This window comes from Anolis carolinensis, chromosome 3 (genome assembly GCF_035594765.1).
Source record: "Anolis carolinensis isolate JA03-04 chromosome 3, rAnoCar3.1.pri, whole genome shotgun sequence".
In the NCBI taxonomy this organism is placed as follows: domain Eukaryota; kingdom Metazoa; phylum Chordata; class Lepidosauria; order Squamata; family Dactyloidae; genus Anolis; species Anolis carolinensis.
Window position 1 is genome coordinate 203,259,551 of NC_085843.1, and position 27,593 is coordinate 203,287,143.

At 39.6% G+C, this 27,593-nt stretch overlaps 1 protein-coding gene across 2 annotated transcripts in view; it reads left to right on the forward strand.

The window, feature by feature from the left end:
• Window positions 1-27,593, forward strand: part of dpysl4 (dihydropyrimidinase like 4) — a 50,477-nt gene that overhangs the window by 13,036 nt on the left and 9,848 nt on the right. For both annotated transcript variants that reach the window (XM_003218555.4, XM_062976099.1), the window contains exons 2-12: window positions 9,107-9,195; window positions 10,333-10,517; window positions 12,808-12,972; window positions 14,038-14,099; window positions 15,388-15,468; window positions 16,827-16,895; window positions 17,669-17,789; window positions 19,594-19,750; window positions 21,557-21,698; window positions 22,001-22,171; window positions 24,674-24,853. In XM_003218555.4, coding sequence (XP_003218603.2) covers window positions 9,107-9,195; window positions 10,333-10,517; window positions 12,808-12,972; window positions 14,038-14,099; window positions 15,388-15,468; window positions 16,827-16,895; window positions 17,669-17,789; window positions 19,594-19,750; window positions 21,557-21,698; window positions 22,001-22,171; window positions 24,674-24,853 — 1,422 coding nt within the window. The remainder of the gene's footprint in view (window positions 1-9,106; window positions 9,196-10,332; window positions 10,518-12,807; window positions 12,973-14,037; window positions 14,100-15,387; window positions 15,469-16,826; window positions 16,896-17,668; window positions 17,790-19,593; window positions 19,751-21,556; window positions 21,699-22,000; window positions 22,172-24,673; window positions 24,854-27,593) is intronic.

Genomic DNA, 27,593 nt, shown 5'->3' on the forward strand with positions numbered 1-27,593 from the left:
CGCAGGCAAATTCTCAATTGTTTCGCAACCACGCCTGCCCTTGAAACATTGGCTGGAAAGGAATGAATTGAATAAAAGATGGTGTTCTGCATCTGGCATTCCCTGGTTGTTATGGAGAAGGATTGCTATCCAGACAGAATAGTTACACAGTTGTTTACCCAAGAGGTCTTACAAAGTGGGGTGGATTTGGGAGCTCTGGAGATTTATGCATAGTAGTACCCTGATGAAACATTTATATTGGCTTAAATCTAATTGTTCCTCTTGCCTAGAGTAGGTCTATTGAATTAAGGGTGAATCATCATAGATTAATTCTCGCCATCCTCTCAGTCTGCTCTAGCTGGAACTACGTTAGATTCAGGACCTTATGTGTATTCAAAGCTAGAGTGTCTTTCAATTGCATTGTTATGTGTGGAAGTCCTGGAAATTTTGGAAGAGTGGTTCTTTTAGTCTCTAAAACTGCTGTGAGCCTAACATGAACTTGGGATGGTTCTACATTGTAGAATTAATCCATTTTGACACAGCTTAAATTGCCATGTCTCAAAGCTTTGGAATCCTGAGATTTGTTGCCTGGTGTAATAATAATAATGTTTTGTTTACACCCCACCACCATCTCCCATAGAGACTCGGGGCAGCTTACAAATAGCACACAATGGTGCCACACAACATATAAAATACATTATATCAACATTAAAACAAATAATGCATTTCAAACCAGACATAAAAAATTAGCAAAAGCCAAAATATGACAAAGTATGGGTTAAAAAATCCATGCAATTCAGAGCAAGGGGGCCATCACTGAGAAGGTCTTGTCCCCACCAACTGCACTTGAGACGGAGCCTGGACTGAGAGGAGAGCTTCCCTGGCAGATCTTAGAGCCTGCACCAGTTTATAGGGGGAGATGTGATCATGAAGATAGGCTTGACCCAAACCATGCAGAACTTTATAGGTAATAACCTGCACTTTGAAATTAGTCCCGAAACTTATTAGCAGCCAGTGGAGGTGCTTCAGTAGGATGTGGCATGCTCCGTATAGCTAGCCCCAATTAGTAATTTGTCTGCTGATCTTTGCACCAGAATGCATTGCAGTAATCAATTCTAGATGTAACTAAGGCATGGACCACTGTGGCCAGGTCAGACTTTTCAAGGTACGGTTGTAGCTGGCACACAAGTTTTACCAGTGTGAAGGCCCTCCCAGTCACCACTGACACCTGAGCATCAAGTGTCAGCGCTGAGTCCAGGAGGACACCCAGACTGCAGACCTGTGTCCTCGGGGAGTGTAACCCCGTCAAGCACACGTTGCCACCCTATACCCTGATCGGCCATGCAATTGACCAGGAGAACCTCTATCTTGTCAGGATTTAGTCTCAACTTTTTAGCTCTCATCCAGTCCATTACAGCTGTCAGACATTGGTCCAGAATTTGGGGAGCTTCCTTGGAATTAGGTGGAAAGGAGTAAAAGAGTTGTATGTAATTTGTGTAGAGATGGCAGCCGACTCCAAAACTCACTCAGTGGTTTGGCAGAAAAGGCTAAAGACCTTGTAAAACTACAGTTTCCACACAGCATTGAACAATAGCATTTACCATGGTGTCAAACTGCATTAATTCTTCAGTGCAGATGCACTCTTGGCTAGGAGGAATCCCTCCCAGAGCCACTGACTTCAAAAGAAATGTGGATGAATATGTAGCCATCCTACTGATACTCTTCTCATTGATAGTGTTTCATTTTACATGGGTCTACAGCTAGAGCATTAGACCGAGGGGACTACAGCCTAAATCCACCAAATCAATGAGAACTTGATAAATCTACACTTAACATAAGTTCCATTGATCCCACGAGTGACTAACAATTGGATGTAAGCTTATGAAATGGATCCAGTGTTAGTCATCCTCAGTGTAGATCTATTGAAATTAAGAGATCTAAAGTGCATCTGGGGTTTAAGTGAGCCCTTTTAAAGTATGACTGGGGGTGCACCTACACTGTAGAATTAATGCAGTTTTACACCAGTTTAACTGCCATGGCTCAATTATATGGAATCTTGAAAGTTGCAGTTTACAAGGTCTTTATTCCAAAGCATGCTGGCATCTAATCAAATTACAAATCTCATGATTCCACAACATTGAGCCATGACAACGAAGTAGTACCAACTGCATTAAATCTACAGTGTAGGTATGCCCTAAGCCTCATTATAACTCTGAGTTATAATGAAGCTTCACACATGTATTTCAGAAGTTTACTTACCTTGCCAAATATAACTTCAGTTGCAAATTGTGGTTTGAAACATGTAAATAAATGCAAAAATTGGTTTGTGTTATAACTCTTGTTTTCTGTGCTAACGAAGGAGAAAACCTTCCTGGATTTTACTATAGTTTGAATTTCTTGCTTAAGGAATTGTTTTGACAACAGTCTACTTGCTCCTGTTTTATTTATTAGGAAAACAACTTGATGTAAAAATAAGTCTTTGTCTAAATCCTATTATTCATCTCAACAAGAGTTAGGACCATTAGATCAATTAGATTCACCATGCAACAATTGATTGAGTGGTTCTACTTTAATAGGGATTAACAAACAGGTTTCCAGACCTTGAGATTTGGCAGCTGGCTGAAAAAAATCAGGCAAAGAAAGTGTACATTCTGATGTCATTGTGATTACTGGTGCTTTGTTTAAATTGCTTTTAGGCTGTTTTCAAGGATAAAATCATTTAAATAGTACCTTCTTTAAATTAGCAGTGGGGAGCAGTTTGAGTGCAGGCCAAATCTTCCCCCCAGTCAAAATGATGTAAGAGGATGATGTCCATGGTTCTGTGTCCTTATGGTCCCCAATTTATTATTTTATTATTTTACCTGGGGTAGATGATGACTAAATAACACATGGTCTTTAATCATGTTAACCAAAGTCATATGTTGCTCCAAATTCTCCCCAAAAATCTGAAGCAAACTGTGACTTTGGGTCCATGTAACCAGTTCAGTCAACACTAGATGACATACAGATTCTTAGAGGAATATTCTCTCTGGTAATCTCTAGGTCTTCCAGGACGATCCCATCATGGTCAATATCCATCAGAACGTGACCTTAGGTTGCACTGGAGGACCTCAAAATTCCAAAAGAGAATCTTTGTCTAAGCATTTGTCAGTCTTCTAGCATGATTTTATGCTCAATTTTGGTGGATCTTCTTTAATAGCTCATTTTGATGACTCAGGACCCTTCCAGGCATGGCCAAAATATAGGACCTATCTTGCTTTTACTTGAGGCGTCCAAATGATGCCTCAGGTAAAAGCAAATTAATGCAGAGAAAACTGGATTTTCCCAGTTTATCTGCATTAATTAAACACCTGGAAAGATTCAGACCTTAAATTAAGGGAAATCATTACAACCGTGTTGGTCAGGAATTGCTCAGGATATGATATTTGTTTACTGGTTGATGCATAAATTTATGGTAAATAAAATTATACTTGTTCAGGCCTTGGTGGTGGGGTTATGTGTTTGTAAAATGTACATTGTTTTGTGTTCTGTTTACACAGTAAGCTGTTAATGTATGTAAATAAAAATTGTATTCTCAAAAAACCACAAAATAAAACAAAACATACAAAAAAGACTCAGGTCCGTATATTTCCAAGTGTGCGCTAAGTGGGGATTGACTCCTCGAACCACGTTTCATGATCCCGGGGGTCAATTTTCAGAGCTATCCAAGTGCACCCCCCATTTCTCCTCCAAAACCTACCAGAGAGGCCTGCAGGCACATGCAGGTACCTCTGCACAGTACTCCTGATATTTCAAAATGACACGCCAGGAGGTGTGTGTGTGGGGTGGGGGGGGGGGTTGGAGGGATTTCCTATTCTCCCCCCCCCCCAACCTCCTGATGGGTCATTTTCAAGCATCAGGAGTATTCTATGGAGGGGCCTGCATTGCAGGCAGATCCCCCCCCCCCCCGAGTAAGTTTGCAGGGAGAATGGTGGGTGGTTGGATGCCATTTGGGGTCAACCTTTAGTTAACCTGGGATGGCACCTAGCCACCCCCTGAGGGAAAGCCCAAGGGTTATGGGAGGGGTGGGGGTGGGGACTGAAACCCAGGAAGAAGTGGGTTTTTTTAGCCTGCTTCCTCCTGGGTTTTAGGTAAGTGTAGAAGAGCCCTCAGTGTACTTTGCCACCCTATTCCAATTCCTCTAGGAGAGGAAGTGAGGATGGGCAGAAGTTGAACATGTGCTGAAGGATCTAGTCATTCTTAGATGGGAATTCTTTCAGGGTCAAAAATCATTTTAAAATGTATTTTTGCAGTTTTACAAGGTTCCTGTGCACCTAACCTTCCAAAAATGATGGCCCTACTGTAACATTATACACCTTTGGTAGCTTGATGCCCCAAGCTGCCATTTCCATTGAAGACTTCTTTGAGAAAAGAAGAGCATAAAAAGTTTAAATATTCATGCTAAAGTACTGTTTACAAAGTTCCCTTTGGGGAGATAAAGTTTGGTATAAATAATAATAATAATAATAATAATTATTATTATTATTATTATTATTATTATTATTATTATTATTATTTATTGTTCTAAGAAAAATTCAGAATAAAGGAAAGGTCTCGAATATCCACTTGTGTAGGAGAGGATCAAACTACAGTAGAGTCTCACTTATCCAACACTCACTTATCCAATGTTCTAGATTATCCAACGCATTTTTGTAGTCAATGTTTTCAACGCATCGTGATATTTTGGTGCTAAATTTGTAAATACAGTAATTACTACATAGCATTACTGTGTATTGAACTACTTTTTCTGTCAAATTTGTTGTATTACATAATGTTTTGGTGCTTAATTTGTAAAATCATAACCTAATTTGATGTTTAATAGGCTTTTCCTTAATGCCTCCTTATTATCCAACATATTCGCTTATCCAACATTCTGCCGGCCCGTTTACGTTGGATAAGCGAGACTCTACTGTATATAGTTTGCCATTTTCTGTTCTGTCTCCTAAGCTCTGTGACTTTTATCAGAATTAATTCAATGAACATTTCTACATTATTCACATCTCCTCCTAGCTGCTAGGGGCCCTGGAAATGATAGCAAAGGTCAGCTCACAATGAGTCACCTTTCAACAAATTATAGGTCTGATTCCTTGTGATGTCCTTGGAGCTAGCATTGTGGGGTTGGGGTAACAACCAAGGCTTTGCATCAGAAACCGATGACTTCTCATGTTGAGAACAAAAATAATATGGAATTCTGGGCATATTAATTAAGAACGATATATTACCATGGGAGTCAACAGAAGTACATTAAGAAGGCATAGGGTTAAAATTTATAACCCTGACTTCTTCTAATTGATAATTGGTGAAGCAAAATATACAGAGATAGATTTTAATTGTTTGTGTTCCAGACTTTAGAAACACGATATAAAATAACTTCAGCAATATGTTTTAATCTATTATAGACATGTTTTAAACCGAATTTGAATAACATGTTTATAATAGGTTAAAATTCACAAAAGAGCAATATTGGTTTCATCAGGCAAAAATGTTAAAAATAATTCAGGAGAAGAAATATGATAATACAGTATTAGAATAACAGGCCTTCATTTTGTCTCATAAGTTGCTTTTGTTGTCAGTTAAGATTAAGTTAAGATTGTCTGGAAGGATTTCAGTGAAGCCACATGAGAATTAAGGACAAAGGGCAGTAAAATGGAGGCAATATTATTTATTCTGGAAAAAATCAATGTGTTTGAAGCATGTTCTGTGTTTACAATAATTATGACAAAACAGAATTGCTGACTGAAAATATGAAGCTGCTTTCAGGTTCTGGGAGGCTCCAAGGCCAACATATCTTGGACTTTGGCAAGATCGAATGCCAACCGCCCCCCGCCCCCCCCCCCCCCAAAGTGGAAATACGGAAGCCCAAATAGTCTGATTCCATTTTGTGGAACTCACATTTGGAGAGCTTAACATAGAGCAGGTTTTCCCGCAAAATCTGCAGGACCCTTCTGGTTTTCCCGCAAAATCTGCAGGACTTCCTAATACAACCATTTATGGAAGATTTCATTAATAAATTGCATAAAAACCCTGGGACTGCCTTAAAGTCCGAACGGCATGACTCAGAATTAGAGAGATCCTAAATGACAATTAAAAGCCATTTTCCAACAGCCTTCTCAAAGGTCCAGTTTGGTAAAGATCCGCACCTCCCTCAGCTAAACCAACATGTCAGACATTATTTATTTATTTATTTTATTTCCATCATTTCTATCCCGCCCTTCTCACCCGAAGGGACTCAGGGCAGCTCACAATCTGGCAAAAGTCAATGCCAATATACAATACAAAAAGATAAAACATAAGCAATTAAAACAATTAGGTAATTTAACAAAATACAATAAATAGATTTAAAACCATACATTATAAAATATTTGAGCCATTCATCCACAAGACCTTATACATAAACCTAAATCCGGACCGAGTCGAGCCAACAGAATTCACTCATCAAACGCCTGCTCACAAAACTTGGCTTTCAAATTTGCCCCTACGGCATGGATCTTCGCCCCCTCCAAAGGGAAAAAATCCCCATAGTCCTCCATGTAATGTCTTACATTTGTTACAAAGTAAGACAGCTGTTTTGGATCTCCATTGAACTTCACATGAAGTTCTCTCTTGCCCAGCGCGATCTGCAATTGGCTTCTCCCAGACAGCCCTGCTGGGAAAGCCGATGCACCTTGCTGCTGGGTGTCCTTCCCGGCATCCACAAATCCTACTCGGCCCGATGGCCAGAATGCTGCCCTTCCTTGGAAACGAGATTGCCTCTGATCTCTCTGCTCAGCAACCACCATCCAGGATGCCGTCACCTCTTTTCTCATCTCACCCAGTTAGAAAGAAAAAGTCCACAACTTCCGTTCCATCGTGTCAACCTTTTTCTCCAACCTTCTCATCTCTGAAGGAACCTCTCCCACCAGCATGGGGATCTTTCATCTCACTGTCACCCCTTTCTCGGAGGGCACTTGGGTAGAAGTCAGCGGCACCCAGTGTGCCATAAGGTCTGCATCAGTCTCACTGCTCACGGGGGATAACTCCCCCACTAATGCCGATGCTAAGGCACTCCATGGGCTTGATTCTGGCATCTCTGGGACCAGAGGTTCCATCAGGTTTTTAGTTTCTTTTGTAGACATGGCGTTCTCACCAGACAGGAAACTCCTCATGGGATGACCAAAGGCTATCTTTTAATGTCAGGCCCTGGAAGATCTTGGAATAAAAGCACGCGCACAAAGGCAACTCCTTGGAAACAGCTTTATTTTTCCTTCTTGCCAAGCAGAATAGAAAGCGAGTTCTGACTTGTTCCTGCCAAACTGGCAGTATATCATCTAGCTGACCCATGACCCCTCTTACTATCTATTTCTAACAGCTACATTCCATCCTCACAGAACATGCTACATTTCCCAGGCTTCTCCCCAGTCCAGATGGCTGTTATCATAAGTCAGAGCTCTATTCCCATCCCAACCAAGTTGGCATGGAGTTGGCATGGAGCAGCGTGTTGTAGCTGGTATAGACACATCCTGACAATAATGCTATTCCAGGGCTGTAGCCAGCGGGGGGAGGGGGGAGGGGTTCACCCCCCTGAACATTTTCAGGTCTTTTAAAAAAACTGGTTTACTCATGAATTTTAACTGATTAACCAAATCCCTTTGAGTGTCTACTGAAGTTTATCGATGGAACCTGATTTCTAAATTATTTTGCATTATGGACTACTCTTCGTGATTTGATAAAAAAAAATCAACTCCCCCCCCCCCCATTTTTTTGGGCTATGGTTCTGGCTATTGCCCATTGTTTCTCTGCCAGGCATTCAAAAAGGCCAGAAATCGCACAGCAGAGAGAGTAGATGTGTCCAGTGCTTCTTTTAGGTTCTTCTGTGATGGACTAACCTCTTGCCTTTTACCCCTTTACTTAGAGAATGGGGTGGTCCCTTTTTGATGAGTTAGTGCACAGTAGTTAGACTAATCAGTGGATCAGTTGAGCCAGTTTTTTGGGTGTAATTCTTTTTGAGTAAAAGCTCTCGATTTACGCATGATGATATAGGATAATTTTCAAAATGTTAAAGGTAGATTTTGTAATGTGACCAAAGGTGTTTCTGTTCATCATGGATAAAGAACTGAACTGTAATAATGTATCACTTCTTCACTACATCAGCAGCAGCAGCAAAAATATTGTTTGCTCATACTTGGAAACAGAGTGAAGCACTGATGATAGGAGAATGGATTGCTGAAGTCTCTAAGTTAGCCCCAATTACCAAATTATTGTGGATTCTAAAGGATAAGCCAATTAAAGACTTTCTAAAAGATTGGCAATCATTTATAGACTTTGCACTAGCTCTGTAATTAATTAATAGGATATATTTAGTCTAAATATATTTTCCTTTATTTTTCTTTTTATTATATCTAGGTTTGAGGGAGTCAAAGCACTACCATATTTTAATTATTTTTTCCTTTTTTTTCTTTTATTCTTTCTGTCTTTTTTGAATGTACATTGCTTTCTTTATGAATTAATTTGTCAGAGTTAACAACGAATAAATATTTTTACGAGACACATAACAAAATTTCTACTTCATTAGCAACCGAAAAATAACTTCCCTTGAAATCCAGTCCATCCCTATCCTGTACAAACCTAAGTGCCCTTTTCTTTCGTAACAGACATTTCATGTCCCTGTATTACTATATCTAGAAAAATGTTTAGATGCTGTATAGGTAAACCTTGTGGCCTAAATACCTAAGGACAACAGATCCTGTCTGATCTTTGACTCTGAGTTGGGTACAATCTGATTGGTACCTGGATGGAAGATTGCCAATGAAAACCAGGCATATTAGACTGCATTTTAAAGGGGGGAAATGGTTGAACTAGTTCTAAGTATTCCCTACATAAGAAAAGTCTATGAAATTCACAGGGTCACTTTAGGTTACCAGGCATCTTGAAGACAAATGCATTTGTGTGTGTGCATGCACTTGTGTATTGTGCATGTGTATACACACACAGGTAAAATTTGTGATCTACATTCTACAAACATCAGGCACCTCTCCAAAGCATGCTTCTAAATCTATATATTTTAAATGTGTGCTTTAAAACATCTAAAGTTATCATATTTTTTAATTAGAGTGATCGTCTGCTCATCAAGGGAGGGAAGATTGTCAATGATGACCAGTCATTTTACGCCGATATCTATGTGGAAGATGGTTTGATTAAGTAAGTTGTTTTTGTTATGTTTTTTCAATTTAGTTGTTTAGGATTAGGTTGTTTAAACATTTTATAGCACTTTTGTATGCAGTCCTATGTGTTAAACCAATTTAAATCGCTTTCTGAGTCTTTTAATGGGGATAAATTATTTAAATGAGAATACAACCAAAATATGGAGGGATAAAAACATATCAGTCTCAATGCTGATACATATCGACATGAATCACATGTTATACTGTTTCACATTAGTGTGTCTGATATGTAAAGACCAGTAGTTTTAATACAGTGAATAGCTGAATAATTTGGTGTGCATTTTGGAACTTATGCCATGATTATTTATTTAAATGTGTGTATCGTGCCCTTGTTATGATGGTTGGAAACGTGGGAGTGAATGCATATACATGTTATAATAAGCCATGATCTCTGTCAATCATGATATACTGCTTAAACCACAAATTGGTCAACCAAGCAAACCATAACTTGTTTCACCCGTTTCTGGATCTTCTCACCCCATTTGCTAAATCCAGTTAAAGAGTAGGCAACTCAGAAGACATGCCAAGGACAGTTGTGGGTTCAGAAGTCATAAAAATCATGATTTGTACAATAAGCAAGAATGTGTAAAACAACAAGAGATACCATGGGTTTGGATTGAGACTATAGCTCATCCTTGTTTAGGAAAGTTGGATTCACATATCACAACAAGCCATATTTAATCAACCTACATACATCATTGCTTGTTGTAGCATGCAAGTATATATTTAGCAATGCTTGACATTTAATAATGTTTTTGAGCTAAGAGCCTCATATGAAAGCTGTATAAAATGGAACAAATAAAACACATGCAAATCAGATTGAAATGTCAGAAAATCAGGAAAATGATGCATTGTTAAATTTGGTTTTGAAATGTGTTAAAAGAAATATATCTATAATTTGGTATCCGGCTCTCTTTGCTCCTTGGTTAGGGTGATAAAATTACTGTTGTGGAAGGCGTGTCAGTAAAATGTAACTGTGAAGCTTGAAAATGTATTCCTGAAAACAGTACTATGAACACTGGAAACACAGTGGATTTAATCTATATTTACTTGATCTGATATGTTCTTACTTCATCTACAATTTGTAAATAGTTTCTCCCATTGTCACTTGCAGACAAATTGGTGAAAATCTAATAGTCCCTGGAGGTGTAAAAATGATTGATGCTTATGGCCAGCTAGTTATGCCAGGAGGGATAGATGTCCACACTAGATTACAGATGCCAGTGATGGGAATGACCTCTGCTGATGACTTCTATCAAGGCACAAAAGCAGCTCTTGCAGGAGGAACTACAATGATATGTACGTATTCTCTTTAATGTGGACTGCACATGACTTGTATAAGAACAGGAAAGCTGGTTATTGCAAAACTTCAACTTACCATCACACATTAGGAAGTCATATTTATCTCCAAGTACTTTTGGGTTGGGTGGAAATGCTCATAATGAAAGCATAGTGCTCAATCAAGCTATTGTGTAATTTGTTGTCAAAGGCTTTCATAGCCAGAATCACAGGGTTGTTGTGTGTTTTCCGGGCTATATGGCCATGTTCCAGAAGTATTCTCTCCTGATGTTTCGCCCACATCTATGACAGGCATCCTCAGAGGTTGTGAGGTATTGTGTAATTGTTATGCAGGTTGTAGTGTCACATCTTTTTGCCCACTCGAAAAACAGCATCACAGTGTCTAAAGTGTGGGTTAGATACATTTGAGTAATATAAAAATACTGGTGTCAGAGATGGAAATATTCAGAGTGACCCATGACTGTATAAGGTCCACCATACACCTTCATGTGTTCTCTGACATTCCACTGAAGGCTCAGGATACAATGGCTATTGAAATGGACCAAAATGCTCAGTTTAAATACTCCAAATAAAATAGGTAAGGTATGTGCTCCAGAGTCACCTGTCAACTTACTGTGACCCTCATGAATCTCGTAGGGTTTGCTGAGGACCCATTCACATTAGGACATTGTGAGGTTGGATTAGGCCCCAGGTGGCTACACAACACATGGGGATTGATCCAAATTAACCTGGAAAAAGCTGCTTAATGCTAACTTGGGGAGAACTAACTCCTGAAGCAAGTCAGGTTCTCTCCCGACTTAGGATCTTGAAAAAGCCATAGCCAGTTCCAAGCAGAACTAGTTATAGCTGTCTCAACAACCATTCCATACTCCACAGCCTCAGGTGACCTGAGAGTGTCCAGCTGCACCCTCCAACCATGTCATCTACCTTATTCTCATGCATCCAGCAACCTTCCAGCAGGTCTTGTGGCTTGTTAAGGAAGCTGAAATGAGTCACAAGTCCTACCAGAAGGTTGTTGAACCCCAAGATTAAGGTACGTGGCTATGTTGCTGTTGTAGTTGCAGAGACATAGAGAAACATGGGAGGGCAGGTACAAATACTGCCCAGTGGTGCTGAATACTTTTCAGTGCAGCTGCGCAGAAGAGATTACCTGCTGCCATTGAGGTGGCTCATGGAGTCCCTGTCAGGCTGCAAAGTGGGCCCAGTTTATTTATTTATTTATTTACTACATTTATATCCCGCTCTTCTCACCCCAGAGGGGACTCAGAATGGCTTACAAATCAAATGCACATATAATATATTATTATCATAGCACAATATAAGCATTAAATTACTATATTGTACTATATCATTATATGGTAATATTATAATATTACATTTAATATATAATTAATATATTATATTATGATTAGTATAATATTGTATTATACAACACAGTTCAGCATCTTAGGGCCATTCTAAACATGGCTAAATCCCAGAAGAAACTAGGCTCCCCACACCTCTTACAAACCCCACACTTTTGCTATTTGTGGGGTGACTACATGCCCCCCATTTTGCCAAAAATCTAACGGAGGGGCCTGGCTGCATGAGCAGGTCCCTCAAAGATGTCTTCTGACATGTCCAAATGACATGTTGGGAGATTGGGAGTGGGGAGGGAGGAGTCAATCCCCATAGGCCCACACCTGGAAAGATCCAGACCTTACATTAAGTTCTAGAGCTTTCCGGGTATCAGATTAACCTGGAGTAAACTGGGAAATCCCAGATTACTCCAGGTTAATTCTGATTTACCTGAGGCATCGTTTAGATGCCTCAGGTAAACCTGTGACCTGTCACAGATTATGGGTCTGTGTGGAATGGCCCTTAGACATCTTAGGTGTCAGTGTAGAACCACTCCTTTTGCAAGGAACATTTGGAATTTGTTTGCCATTGTTTTTCTCCAACTCTATCTTATAGCAGTGTGACTGAATGAAGAGGTCTCTAAACTGGGACTGGACCCTGGGCAACTTTCCAGGAAAGAAAGAAAAACTGTACCCAGTGAGCACACTAGAAAACAACAATTTCCAGTCTTAACACATCAGATAGTCTAAGAAGTACTGGTCTACAGCACCTGGCATTTTCTTGCTTTCTTCCTGTCAGATATTAACCAGGCCCGAACCTACTTAGCTTCTGAGAAAATTATAAGCACATAATGGTTTTTTCCATTGATTAGACTTTCAGATATGCTTTCTTTAAAGAACTGATTGCATTGGCAGTATAACATAGGAAATTAATCATAATTTTGTTTCTCCAGTGGATCATGTATTTCCTGAATCTGGAGCAAATCTGCTGACTGCATATGATCAATGGAAAGAGTGTGCTGATAGTAAAGCATGTTGTGATTATTCTTTGCATATTGACATCACACGTTGGCATGAGAGCATAAAAGAAGAGTTGGAGGCTCTTGTGAAAGACAAAGGTAAGATTGCAGTGTATACAAACTGACTATTAGTTTTAAATCTATAAAAGAACAACCACATTAATCTTGAGCTCTCAGATGCTAGATGATGGGGGAAGTATAGTAGCTTCACAGGAAAAATTATAGAGAAGGCAGACTTATGCTTTGTGACAAGATATATTTGTTGTTGTTTTTTAAAAAAATATTTAATCATAAATGATATTATTTCTCCTCCATAAATAAAATATGTGTTTTGAGAATTTGAGATGTATTGTAAGGCAGTGTTAGGCAGGTTATAAAATATATGTTATTTTTCATTGCATTGTATGCAATATGGGAGCTAATAAATCTGCAGTAAAAAAGTGTTCTATCTGAAACTTCTTAATATTCAGTACTCATACTGTGGAATAGCAAAAGCAGACTTTCAAACTGAATTGATTCCTAGATAAACATTGCAGTAGGGGGTATTCATGCTAGACAAGTTGTAATAGTCTGACACAACTTTAATTGCTATGGTTTCATCACATGCAATTCAAAGGTTTTTTGTTCCTAAGGTTATAAAGTCTCTACTGATAACTTTTCCACAAAGAATTCTAGTATATCACAAAACTACAAATCCCAGGATTCCATAGGAAGTAACCAAGTATTTTGAAGTGCTGTAATTGCATGGTGTAGATATGTCAGATGGTTATGGCCAGCTTTGCTATTGACCAATTTTGATAGCAGATTAGAGCATCATTTTGCCAGATATGAGTAACGAACACTGATGGCACCTAGAGCCCTGAGCAAAGAAAAATATACTACATTTACTAGTCCACATAATCAACACTGCACCACACTATTCTCACAATGTGGAGTTGTAATATGGTGAAGCTGGGCATACATTTGAACTCATCTGAAAAAGCCCATAATAATGGCATTTCTTTGAGTAAGCAAGTTGATTTTTTCACATGCAATTCATCATCATTTCTCTGATTAAAGCATACCATAAGCCTAGGTCAGCTTTGATTCATAAACCTGTCAGTGTATGTTACTTAATGGTCTCACTTCAGTTATAGTTATTAATTCACCTCTATTTTTGTTAAGGTGTGAACTCTTTTCTTGTCTTCATGGCTTATAAAGATAAACTCCAGTGCACTGATGCTCAGGTAATTATGGACATAAGAGGCAAAATGATGTTTAACTTGAGGTCTAACAAAATGAGGTCTAACAAGCTGAAGCTTAATCCAGACAAGACAGAGGTCTTCCTGGTCAGTTGCAAGGCTGATCCGAGTATAGGGTGGCAACCTGTGCTCAACGGGGTTACACCCCCCAGAGGCCACAGATCCGCAGTCTGGGGGTCCTCCTGGATTCAGTGCTGACGCTTGATAATCAGGTATCGGCAGTGGCCAGGAGGGCCTTCGCACAGTTAAAGCTTGTGCGCCAGCTGTGACTATACCTCGAGAAGCCTGACTTGACCATGGTGGTCCATGCCTTGTTTACATCCAGATTGAATTCCTACAATGCACTCTACATGGGGCTGCCTTTGAAGACAGCTCGGAAACTACAACTGGTGCAAAGGTCAGTTGTAGCTAATTACAAGAAGTGCATGGCACCCCTATTAAAGCAGCTCCACTGGTTGCCAATAAGTTTCCAGTCCCAATTCAAGGTGCAGGCTATGACCTACAAAGCCCTAAACAGTTTGGGCCCCTACTATCTTCGTGATCGCATCTTCCTCTATGAACCGTCATGGGACCTAAGATCTGCCAGGGAGGCCCTCTTCTCACTTCCATCACCATCACAGGCATGGCTGGTGGAGACAAGGAAGAGGGCCTTCTCAGTGGTGGCCCTTGACTTTGGAACTCCTTCCCCAGGGAGATAGGCAAGCCCCCACACTGTCCACCTTACACAGGAATCTGAAAACCCGGATGTTCCAGAAAGCATTTGAGAAAGCAGAGTCCCTAGGTATAAATGCCCAGTCCCTAGGTTGCCAGATAGCACTCTGGTCTCTGTATCTCATCCATTTTCTTGGCCCTATGGTATGTTGTTTTGCACTATTCCATGCCTGACCATTTTATAGCCTGGTCACGCCTATTCTTGTAATTTGTGGTCATTGGTTTTGTTGAACACTCTGATGGAGTTTAATGCTACTGTTTCTTCTCTTATGTTTAATTGTTTTTTTTATATGGATTGTTGTATTTTACAATGTTCTTATTTTATTTTAGTGCTGGTTTTGTTTTTAATGAATTATTTGCTTTTATGTCTGTTGGGCTTTCTGTCCCATATGTAAACCGCCCCGAATCCCTTTGGGGAGATGGTGGCAGAGTGTAAGAACAAAGTTATTATTATTATTATTATTATTATTATTATTATTATTCGATAAAAACAAACAAACCATGTAACTTCATAAGCTTCTGGTTCTAGAAATGTATTTTCCTTTCCTTCCTTTCTTGGCAGATGTATGAGATATTCAGTATTATTCGAGATCTGGGTGCCATTGCTCAAGTACATGCTGAGAATGGAGACATCATTGATGAGGTGAAGTAAATCCTCACTTCTCTGTAATTACATAAAATTTAAGAAATGAAGTTGCATGATAGTGAAACTGGGTAAAGTCTTACATGATTGAGAATACAGTTAGAACAAAATTGGTTGAGGGCTGGGATCACAGCCAAACTGAAAGGAGATAGTACTGACAGTTACATTTATTATCTGGCATCTCAACAGTTTATTGTTGTGATTTATCTTTGAAGTTGTAAATGAGTTGTTAGCATAAGCTTTTGTAAACTAAGTCTACTCCTCCACTTAGTTTATGAAAATATATGCTATCAACTTCCTTCTCTAAGGGCACACAGCCCTATATCCCAGAATATCAAGGCAGAATATCCCACAATATCTGCTTTGAACTGGGTTATCTAAGTACACACTGCCATATATTCCAGTTCAAAGCAGATACGGGATTTTATTCAGCTGTGTGGAAGGGGCCTAAGTAAGTCTCTAAGGTGCTACAAGATCACTTAACCATTCCAGATGAGCAAAGTTATGTCTGAATTCTAAATCAAACATATGTAAACCCACATGCAGCCCCTTCTCCGTCATTTATATTTGCTTCTACTGAAATTGGTGACACTTGTTGTCACCACTAGTGCAAGTATAACATCGCCCAAATTAGACTAAAGGTCATCTTTTTTCATTGAGGGAAAGGAATTGTTTTGCTTTGGTGGGTATAGGTGGGTCTAATGTAGCCTTTCTCCTAGGAAGTTTCCCACTGGTTAACTTGAGGCATCATACCTTAAACTGATGACCCTGTCCATTCAAGCATGAGTACTGCTATCAAGCTAACCTTTCTCCCCTTACTAAAGCACCACATTTCTTACACTTTTGGTCTTAATGAGGCAAACTGCAACTTAATTCTGCTTCCTAGAAGGCTGAATGCTTAGAGGAGAGATTTTGGACTGCATCATTGCTCTTTAGGGACTTTGATGTAGAAGATCAAGGTGGATAAAGATACTAGACAGACTCCTTCTTATGCATATTTAATCAGCTAGATTACATGAGAAGCCAACTTTTTCCTTTGGCAATCTTTATGCCTGTCAGTAGCATTTTCCCCTCATTTTTCTTTCTTTAGAATGGTCCCTCTAGTCCAGCACTTTGCCCTAAAAGAATATTTGTAGCATCTTACACAGAAATTGCTGTTCAGCTTTCCCTGTAAACCACTAATAAGCATTTTACAAGCTGCTTTGTTCTGCTACTGAATTCCCCATCATATGAGAAAATAAGCCACTGTAGTTATCATGGGTATAGTTTTGCTTTAAAGATAATATTCTAAAGCTTCAAAGCAGAATTTAAATATACTTTTAGTTTTGATGAATTGTTTCTTATATTTCCTCGTTCAGGAGCAAAAAAGACTGTTGGAATTGGGGATTACTGGTCCAGAGGGTCATGTTCTCAGTCATCCTGAAGAGGTAAGTGTAGCTTAAAAGAATCATTTGTAGCTCAGAAAAGTAGGATCAAATTGGTAGATGCTGCTAAGTGTTAGCTTCACACATATCATCTCTTTTATTGGATCAACTTCAGAAGTGACAAAGCTTGAAGTTTCTGAAAGTGGTTTTCCCTTCTTCCCGTCGTCCCCCCCCCCCCCCAAAAAAAAAAGATTACTGAGTTTAAGAACTGAATTATTCATTAAGAAGTACTACATCCAAGGTTGGTGCGGCTCTCAATGAAAATGAATTTGACACCCCTGTTCTAGATGATACTTATAGGCGTAAAAACTTGAACAATTATTTTTGGATTACAGTTCCTAGAATCCCCTAACCAATGACCTGCTAGCTGGGAATTCTAGGAGTTGTAATCAAAAAGAACTTTTCCAAGCTCTGCTGTTGTTCAGCTGTACTTGCAAATGTGCTAATTAGGAACTAAGCCTCTTTGAAAGCAAGTGATACACTTCCAAATATGTATGTGGATACCACTCGCCCTTTCAAATACCCACAGTAATTATTGTCTGACTGAATTATTTATGACTTTTAAAAGCACTGTAATGCAATGCCAACTTCCTCATATTTTCCTGGAACTACAATTTCTCTCCAGAATTCAATTAGGACAGAAGGTGCTACATACAATAAGTAGCACACTCCATCACAACTGAATTCTGGTAATCTTTGCTGTAGTTTCTAGGCATGGTATTTTAGCTGAAAAAATATTTTGCAAAAAGTATCTGACTGTATTCATGTTTCTCAAGGTTGAAACAGAAGCAGTGTACCGTGCTATTACAATAGCAAAACAAGCCAATTGCCCTTTATATATCACAAAGGTCATGAGCAAAGGGGCTGCCGATGTCATAGCCCAAGCCAAGAGAAAAGGTAGGTACCATTTCATATTTATTATATGGGCAAGGAATTGCAACTTGTCTGTGTATGTTTTCCTACTGGAAGCCTCACTTGTGTTATCAGCTCATTTCCAATTGATTTGAAGATTATCAAAAACTTCAAATATCTCAAAGGAGGGCATGCAGTAAATGGAACAGACTTTTCCCCTGTTATTCAAGAGGACAGAACTCAGACCTGTATAAATTGCAAGGAAGCAGATTTCAGTGAAACATTCCTAATGCTATCTCTCCGCGTGGGGAAGAGGTGGACTCTCCTTTCCTGAGGATAGTAAACAGAGACTGGTACATCCTCACCCAGGTGTCCAGCCTCTGCTTACTATCCCCAGTGGTTTTCTTCAGTAGTATTGATCCTACCTTGAGCTCAAATTTGGGCTCATAAGGGAAATCTCCAATTTCCCTTATGTCTTTGCTGTGCTGTGGGTCTATACATGTTATTTGCATATTTATTTAATTAATTTCTTTGTCTGTAATCTCTCAGAAAAAAAGATTACTAGGTTTCTGGCAGCTATAACAGTTAACACATAGACAAAAACGCATCTTGTATTTGTTACAGTATGATCTTTCTGTATGCAAGACTGGTACTTGTGGTTTCATTTATTATTTATTTATTTATTACATGCATTTATACCCAGCCCTTCTCCCCGAGGGGACTCAGAGTGGCTTACATTCTGCCACGAGGGCCAGCAACAAATATACTATAAAACAAAACAATTTAAACATGATAAAACATGATAAAAACATGATAAAAAGTATACAAAAATTAAAATGCTGCAAGGCAGCGATATTGCACCATCCTCAGTCATTCACTACTGCTACAATTACAGATTTGCGACCCGATTACATCAGCCTATGAGCTTATTCGCTGAATGCCTGGGCACAGAGCCAAGTTTTTAGTTTTCTTCTAAATCCCAGGAGGGATGGGGTTTGCCGGATATCGCTATCCGGGGTTTGCCGGATTCACCTATCCACTTGCAACAAAATACGCCTTTTCTTGGAATTTTCTGAGTCCTCCAAGTGATTCTATGATATGCTTCTGCCAGAAGTTACTGTAGAGCAGTGGTTCTCATCCTGTGGGTCCTCAAATGTTTTGGCCTTCAACTCCCAGAAATCCTAACGGCTGATAAACTGGCTGGGATTTCTGTGAGTTGTAGGCCAAAATACCTGGGGACCCACAGGTTGGGAACCACTGCTGCAGAGTTTCCCTTGAGGACTTATCACAGTGGTTTCCAACCTTTGGTACTCCAGGTGTTTTGGACTTCCAGTCCCACACTTCCTAACAGCTGGTAAGCTGGCTGGGATTTCTAGGAGTTGAAGTCCATAACACCTGGAGGTACAAAGGTTGGGAACCACTGACTTGGTAAACCCCTCTAGAAATTTTCCAGGTCCTCCATGGCAACTCTATAGTAACTTCTGGCTGAAGTCATTCATTTCAGTAGGGTTTGCTGTTATCCACAGCTTCCTTTTTCCATGCTATGTTCAGGAACATACCTCCACAGATAATGAGGATTATGCTGTATCTCCATTACATCTTTCAGACTAAAATCAATGCCTCTTTCCCCTCTTTCTGTCACCAAGAAAGAGAACCCTCCAAAAAAGAGTTGGGATGTAAAACCCTCAAAGCTAGGCAGCCACCTTGCAGGATGTAGCTTTGTATGAGGGTCTTGGGGAGAATCACAGAGCAGGTGGGAAATTTCTGTCTGGTAGGGAAGACTCTCTCTCTAGCTATCTCCATTGTTGATTCAAAAATGGATGGTTGTGACTGTTCTTTTTTTCTCTAGGCACTGTTGTATATGGGGAGCCTATCACCGCCAGTCTTGGTACCGATGGCTCACATTACTGGAGTAAGAACTGGGCCAAAGCGGCTGCTTTTGTGACCTCTCCTCCCCTTAGCCCAGACCCCTCCACACCTGATTACCTCACCTCGCTCTTGGCATGGTAAGTCATCAAAGAAAGAAGTTCTCTTTCCATGAATGGTTACAGTTAAGGTTCATTGACACAACAGGTAAAATAAGAAAAGCTTGAAATTCTTCCAAAATAACATGGTTTTCTTCTGTGGCCATTTCACATTTATGTGTTTGGACTGCAGGAACTGTGGATCGAGGTTTCTTCAGATTATCTGCTTTGAACTAGATTACATGGCAGTTTAGACTCATAATCCAGTTCAAACCAGATAATGTAGATTATCTGCTTTGATAATCTGGATTATATGGCGGTGTAGAAGGGACAATTTTAAACCAGTCTTTTAGAGATTGGAACTATGAGAGGTGGTCTTAAATCTGTTAACACAAAAACAGTGCTTGTAAGGCTTGTGTATTCAAAAGGAGAATGAATATGGATTTCCTAAGACAAATATTGTAGTCCAAGTATCTTTTTTTAAAATGGAGCAATTATAGCTAGGGGAAAGAATTGCAAGCTATGTTAATCTTTGGACAGAGATCAGTGGCAGTCCCTGCTCCATTTGTTTTGAGATGTTAAGCTGCAGTGACATTAAGCTTGCCATCTTCAATTTTGGAAGTCAGCATAGTAATAAATGTGACAGCGTCAAAACTGATGATGAATACACACTTGGCAGTCTGTTTCCTGTACTTTTCTAGCCTTTGTCAGGTGTTTTGTCTTCCAGTTGTCTAGAGCAGGAATGGAGAAATACACTCAGCCATCGCCTTGGCTGATACTGCCAGCTTTGACCTTTCCAGACTCTCTGGACTACCTTTTGTTTCTTAGCAAAACTTTTTTTTAAAGGATGACTTTACTCTCTTGTAAGCCTCCAGGTAAGGTTAGTCATCTTTTTAACAGGCTAAAAAGCCTCCTTCTGACATCCAAAAATGACCAGAATAAGAAGAGGACTTCCAACCACCTCGGTTGGGGAGCTTTTTTTGACAGGTTCTGCAGCTCCTAGAAGGTTCTGGTGCAGAAAATAAGCCCCTAGATCTTTCATACTAACCCACTCTAGGTCTAGAGGGCACCACGGATATATACTCCTGCTCTGACCTTCCTGTACAGACAGGGAAGTCTATTATGGAGATCTGAGTATGTATCAGTCAAGTTCTGTGTAGTTAGGAACTCTTTGATTATCAGGGTTCTCTCAATCCTGTGGAAATTCTGCAACCTTCTGCAACCGGAACACTTTCAAAATACATAATTATAGCACCATGGTCCCATTTTAACTGCTACTGGCATCATCCTATGGAATTCTGGGATTACAGTTCTCAAATTACAAACCCAGGATTCCATAAAATGTAGCCATCACATTTAAAGTGGAATCATATTTCTTTAATTGCATAGTGTGAAGGGGTCCTAGCCCTTTCCCATCAACACATGTGTAGAAAACATGACTCTAAGCCCCGAACCTCCTTTACATATTTAGAAAAATAAAAAATTAATAGAGCTCCTGTGCCCATTTTTGGTAACCATTTAAAAAAAATCTTGAATGTTTGTTACTCATTTATTTTGTGAGCTTTCTATTTACCTTCAAGTCAGCCATTACTTATGGCCACCTATCACGTGTTTCTTGGCAGGCTTTATACACAGGTTTGTCATTACATTCCTCTTATAGGCTGGGTAAGTATCGCTTGCTTGAGATCACCTAATGGGTTTATATGGTCATGCTGTCTCTTTGATTGCTTGTATCCATGAGAAATCAAATTGAAACAAGTGTCAGCATTAACATAAGGATAACAAGGGAAGGCAACATATGTAAACAAAGGACCTTTCTGACTTTAACATATGATTTGTCTTGCTTAGTGGAGACCTTCACGTGGTTGGCAGTGCTCATTGTACCTTCACCACTGCACAGAAAGCTGTTGGAAAGGATAACTTCACCCTGATCCCTGAAGGAACAAATGGCATTGAGGAACGAATGTCCATCATTTGGGAAAAATGTGTGGTAAGCAACGCAGAAGAAAATGTGTTACCAAATTCATAAGGGAAGAACTTACGGCCTTAACAGGATTCGTCACCTCATAGTTGACATTGGCTAAACTAGTACTTTTTGAAAGTCCTCCTTTGATAGATCCCACTTTGTGTACTATTTTGTATGACCTGTAGAGCTGCTACAGCATCCCAAAGTGTTCTAGACATATCTAGGGCATATTCAGGGCTGCACACACTCTTCCCCTGAAGCAGATTGCCATTGTGAGATGAAAGTAAAAGCTTAAATATATCTCCTTTCCCCTTCTTCATATCTAGGCAACAGGGAAGATGGATGAAAATGAATTTGTTGCAGTGACCAGTACAAATGCAGCAAAGATTTTCAACTTTTATCCCAGGAAAGGACGGGTTGCTGTTGCTTCAGATGCTGATTTGATTATTTGGAATCCTAAAGCTACGAAGATTATCTCTGGAAAAACTCACAACATGGTAAAGAAAAAAAGAAATGGAGATTTTTGTTTCATTCACCCATTTAGAAGTTTCATAATTTATAAAGGGAATGTACAGTGGGCCCTCTGTATCAGCTGAAGTTTGGTTCTAAGACCCTCCATGGATACCAAAATCCAGGGACAGCCAAATTCTATTATAGACAGTTGTATAGTAAAATGGCATTCCTTTCCTAAAATGGCAAAGAGCAAGGTTTGCTTTGGGATAATTTTCCTCAAATATTTTCTAGCCATGGTTGGTTGAATCCACGGATGCTGAATTTGTAAATAAGGAGGGGCAGTTTTGATAAGGTTAGATCTGCTAGCTTTTCCAATAGTTTCTGATACAGTGACTTTAACAATGTCTTCACCTCCTGGCATCAGTGGATGGAGGGGTAGGTAGGTAGTCTACATTTTCTGCAGTTCAAGCTGTTGGTGTTGAGTGGAGTTAAATTGGCAGCCTTTTATACATCCAAGATTGACGTATTTAAGTTCTACTGAGTTAATTGGTGCTGAGTTAATTGGCCCCGGTGGCGAAGTGCATTAAAGCACTGAGCTGGAGACCAAAAGGTCCCAGGTTCAAACCCCGGGAGTGGCGTGAGCAGCCGCTGTTAGCTCCAGCTCCTGCAAACCTAGCAGTTCGAAAACATGCCAATGTGAGTAGATCAATAGGTACCGCTCTGGCGGGAAGGTAACAGCACTCCATGCAGTCATGTCGGCCACATGACCTTGGAGGTGTCTACGGACAACGGCGGCTCTTCAGCTTAGAAATTGAGATGAATACATCCTATGTGCATTTATTTGCAAGGAAGTTGTAGTGAATTCATTGGGATTTCCAAGAACATAGACTTGTGACTGCAATGCAATCTAGTACCTGAAGCTTACTAATTCAGGAGGAAGTGTGCAAAGGAATGTCATATCAGAAGCAAGTCCCACTGTGTTCAGTTGAGAGTTAAATCACAAGTGAATGCATACTTGTATGTGTCCTCAGTCATTGAGGAAAATGGTTATTGAATGTATTTATCTTTTTGTTTGCCTCAAGTCTCTTATAATGTGAAGGGTTTTTCCCCCTTTCTAAAGCAGTGTTTCCCAAACTCTGGTCTTCCAGGTGTTTGGGACTTCATCTCCCAGAATTCCTGGTCATTGCCCAAGACAACCGAGGCTTCTGGAAGTTGAAGTCCAAATTTGAAGGACTAGTGTTTGGGAAACATTAGTCTAAAGCTATGTATGTATGCATGTGTTATATACTGTTTTATTATATTAGTATTTTACACATGGAATGGTAAGGTGGAACATACAATGCTGCTGTATACCAACTCATTTTGTTGGTCCACCTAGCTCAGCTGGCACTTCTCCAGGGTTTCAGGTGAGGCTTTTTCTCATTCCATCTTGAGGAAAAACATTCTGTAGCAAAACTAACTTAACACCCTGTCTATGTTGCTCCTCCCTGGAGCATCAGTCTCCGATGCACTGGCCAGATTCCAGATCTGCTCCATATCTGAGATAGATTCATAGAGGACAACTTCAGGCATTGTAGAATGGGCAGTCTATTCATTATTAATTTTTAACACCTCTTTTTCCATAGGGAGATTTAGATAAATTCAAGTTCTGATAGACAGTGACTGAAAATAAATCTGACATTCTGGAGATTCTGTCATTCCCAGGATATAGAAGGATACAAAACCCTTTGAATAACAGAGAGATTGCAAGACAGAAAATGTTTCGCTTAGGGGCCTTTTCATTTCCTTAAAATGATAACATTCACTCCATGAAATGAGGAGTTTCTTTCTCTCAGGGCTCATGTGCCTTTCAAAACTGTCTGATGCGACTTTCAAAGATTAACATTGCTTAAATGGGATTGTATGTATAGCCTAGTTGATACCTATAATCACTGGGTTGCAGTGGAGAATTTGAAATTATGAGAGATATTTTATACATTACCCAGGCATCAGGCTAAATCCAATTGTAGTCCTAGTTCAAGTAGACTCAATGCAATGAATACACTTCAGATGTCATGTTGTCTATTCCCATTGATTTCAGGTCTACTGCTCACGGAAATTGGGACTAAATTTGGTCCAAGTTACAGTGGACAGTAGTCATGAAATCTTAGCTTCATACACTCATGAGGCAGCATGGACAGTCCCAACACAAAATGATTGGACAAGGTATGCACATTTTGAAGTTAGACATTTTTCTTAGCATCACCTGAGAAGATTGTAACATTGTAATAGTGTGTTCCCATTTCTCTCTTTCTTCATCTGAATCTATGCAAATGTCAGTGTTTCTCCTTCATGTTCTCTGTGAAATTGCATATATGGTAGTTTGATGTGCATGCGCAACAAACTACCGTATGTGCGGATTTCACAGATGACCACTCAAAGAAATGCAGTTAAGGTAAGCAACCATTCTTTCTGTACATTCACCATTTGGCTCCCATTGACAACACCTGAATACCACTTTTTGATACTATGCTTGAGACCGAGTCTCTTTTTCTTTGTTTTCTTAGAATGTGGAGTACAACATATTTGAAGGAATAGAATGTCGTGGTGTCCCTACTGTGGTTATAAGCCAAGGAAAGGTTGTGTTGGAAGATGGAAACCTCTTTGTCACCCAGGGCATTGGACGCTTTGTTCCTCGAAAGACATTCCCTGATTTTGTTTACAAGAGAATAAAAGCAAGAAACAGGGTGAGAACTTTTTTTAATATGAAGCCCATTCCATTTCTGCTTGAATATTCCCTTACATGCAGATGTTTGCTTAATTAATTAATGAGGTTAATCAAAGCACTGACTGGAACAATTAGGACCCACAGAGTTTTCTAGAATTGAAGTATTAGGTAGATTTTAGCCCTATCTTAGTCCAATTGGATAAAACGAATCAATGGAACAGATGACTTATCCTTCCCATTAACAGCTTGGTTTAGGCCTTTTTATGTCACTACCTGTTTCTGAAGATTTGAAAAATAAGCAAGGCCTCCATGAACCTATCAGATCCAAGTTTTCAATACCAACCTTGCAGACTGTGTAAGCTTGCATAATACCCTTTTCTTTACATTCCAAAGAAAATAATGAATTGGATCCAGATACAAATGTAATGTTTTTGCTTTGAAGTGAACAATATTTATGGAACACAAGATTCTTGGAGAAGAAAGAAGAATCAAAAGGAGAATGAAGGCAATGTGCTTCCATTTGAGGACAGTGCCTCACCAAACTACAAATCCCAGGTTTCCAAAGCATTGAGACATGGCAGTTAACATGTTGTCAAAGTGTATTAATTCTTCAGGTAGAAGCAGTTTTAGTCTCAAATAGATTAGATTAATTAAATCAATAGAACTTAAAATGCTACTTTAATGTTTCATTGTTGCTTTTGTCACAGGATGCGCAGTTGTAAGATCTTTGGCTGACAACTCTGCAATCTCTTAACCATTGGCCATGCTGGGTATGGCTTCTAGGAGCTGACATCCAAAACATCTAAATATTCAGATTTTTTTTACCTCTGCTCTATTAACATACAGCATGCATAACAAACTTTCTTCTTTCCTACTCAGAAGATAAGACATGTTGAGGGTCATAAAGTGAATCAAGGATTCTTCGTGGTGGAGGAATTTGCCCCCTCCAGCGGTCCCAGTTTTGAGCAGGAAGGGGCACTCTTGCCATTTGCAAAGGGTGAAAAAACCTCATTGAAATTAAAGGCTTTCTTCAATGTAACAATGCAGGTGCACAGCAAGAGACACAGAATTAAATTGTCCTTGCCTTTTACTTTAAGGACCAAATCTAGATGAATTCCTCAACACTAACTTTTGAGAACCAAAAATGAGGAACTAGTGTAGATGTATGCTAAAGGTAATATTTTTTTGGCTCCCTAAAACATGCCTACATAACTTGTGGCCCTCCAGGTGTTTGGGGCTCCATCTCTCAGAAGCCTTAGCCAGCTTATCCAATGGTCACGAATTCTGGGAGCTGAAGTCCAAAACACATAGAAAGCCATGGGTTGTGCAGGCCTACCCTAGAGGATCTCAGAGTTTAACAATCTAGGTCAAAATTGACACAGCTGTCCGGGAATTTGACCAGAGGCTAGACATGTCAAAAAAAAGTTCAGTCAAGCTTTATTTAGAGCCAAGGGCTGATCTACTGCCCTAGATCTGTACAGACAGATCTAGGATCATCTGCATCCCCCAAGTACTAGTTAGCATCCATTCACCAAACATTCTCATGAAACAATTAAATGAGAAATGTTATGTCACCAAGCATTTCAGTATACTGTGGCCCCTTCTACACTGCCATATAATCCAGATTATCAAATCAGATAATCCACATGATCTGCTTTGAACTGGATTATTTATTTATTTATTTACTGTATTTCTATCTCACCCTTCTCACCCCAAGGGGGACTCTTGGATTTTATATGGCCATGTAGAAGGAGCCTAGATTACATTAAACTGAACTATCCTAGTGTCACCCTTTCCCCTTCTTTCAGGAGTCTGAACTAGCAATTTCCAACCAACTCTCTTGCAAGTGTGTTGGATTACTACTCTTTTGAACTTTTCAATCAGGAATGCAGCCCGCAGGCTCCAGTTGTAACTCCCACCTACTCTTTTTACCAATAGAGTACACAGAAAGCCTTTGTGGGCTCCATAATTTCCACCCTGCCACAGATATTATTTCCTTGTGGTGGCATTAAGTGCTGAATTACCTAAGAAGGAATCACCATCATTCAATGAATAAAAAGTATTAATTTGAATATATCCTTCTAGCTTCAGATGCATCTACATTATTATTCTCCACTTCTGTTTATGCACTTTCAAAAGAGTGTAGTTGGGAGGAGAGGAAGACTATTTTTTAACCCTGTCTGTTTCCAACTGAGATGTTTCAGGTCCTGTGGGCTGTTTGTTACCAATCAGACTGTATTAATGTTATGTTGGAAAGAAAAACACACATTGTGTCATTTTTAATCATCCTGGAAATTAAGTTCCTGAAAAAACATGCATCTTCATTTATGCTGAGCTGGAAGTTCATAGACTCCCTGTCTCTAAACTAGATGGTTGCTGATTGCTTGTGATGATAATATGTTTCGGCAATTCTGTTTTATTCTCTGGGCATTCAGTCTGGCTGTCTTCATTGCCCTTCTTGCTTCCTTGTCAAATAACAACACAACATAGGAAGAACATAAGAAGAGCCCAGCTGGATCAGACAAAGGCCAAGCTAGTCCAGTGTATCCTCTTTCCCAGAGTGTCCAACATGAACCCCCCAGGCAGGACACAAGGGCAACAGCTGTCTCCTACAGTAGTTACTCTTTGAACACTATTCAGAATTTTAATGTACCTTATCCTGGAGACTGTATGTAACTATCATGACTCAGCTTTATTCTTACTAAATTTATCATTAATGCTAAGTTGGTGACACCACTGACTGTGCTGGCTAGAGTAGA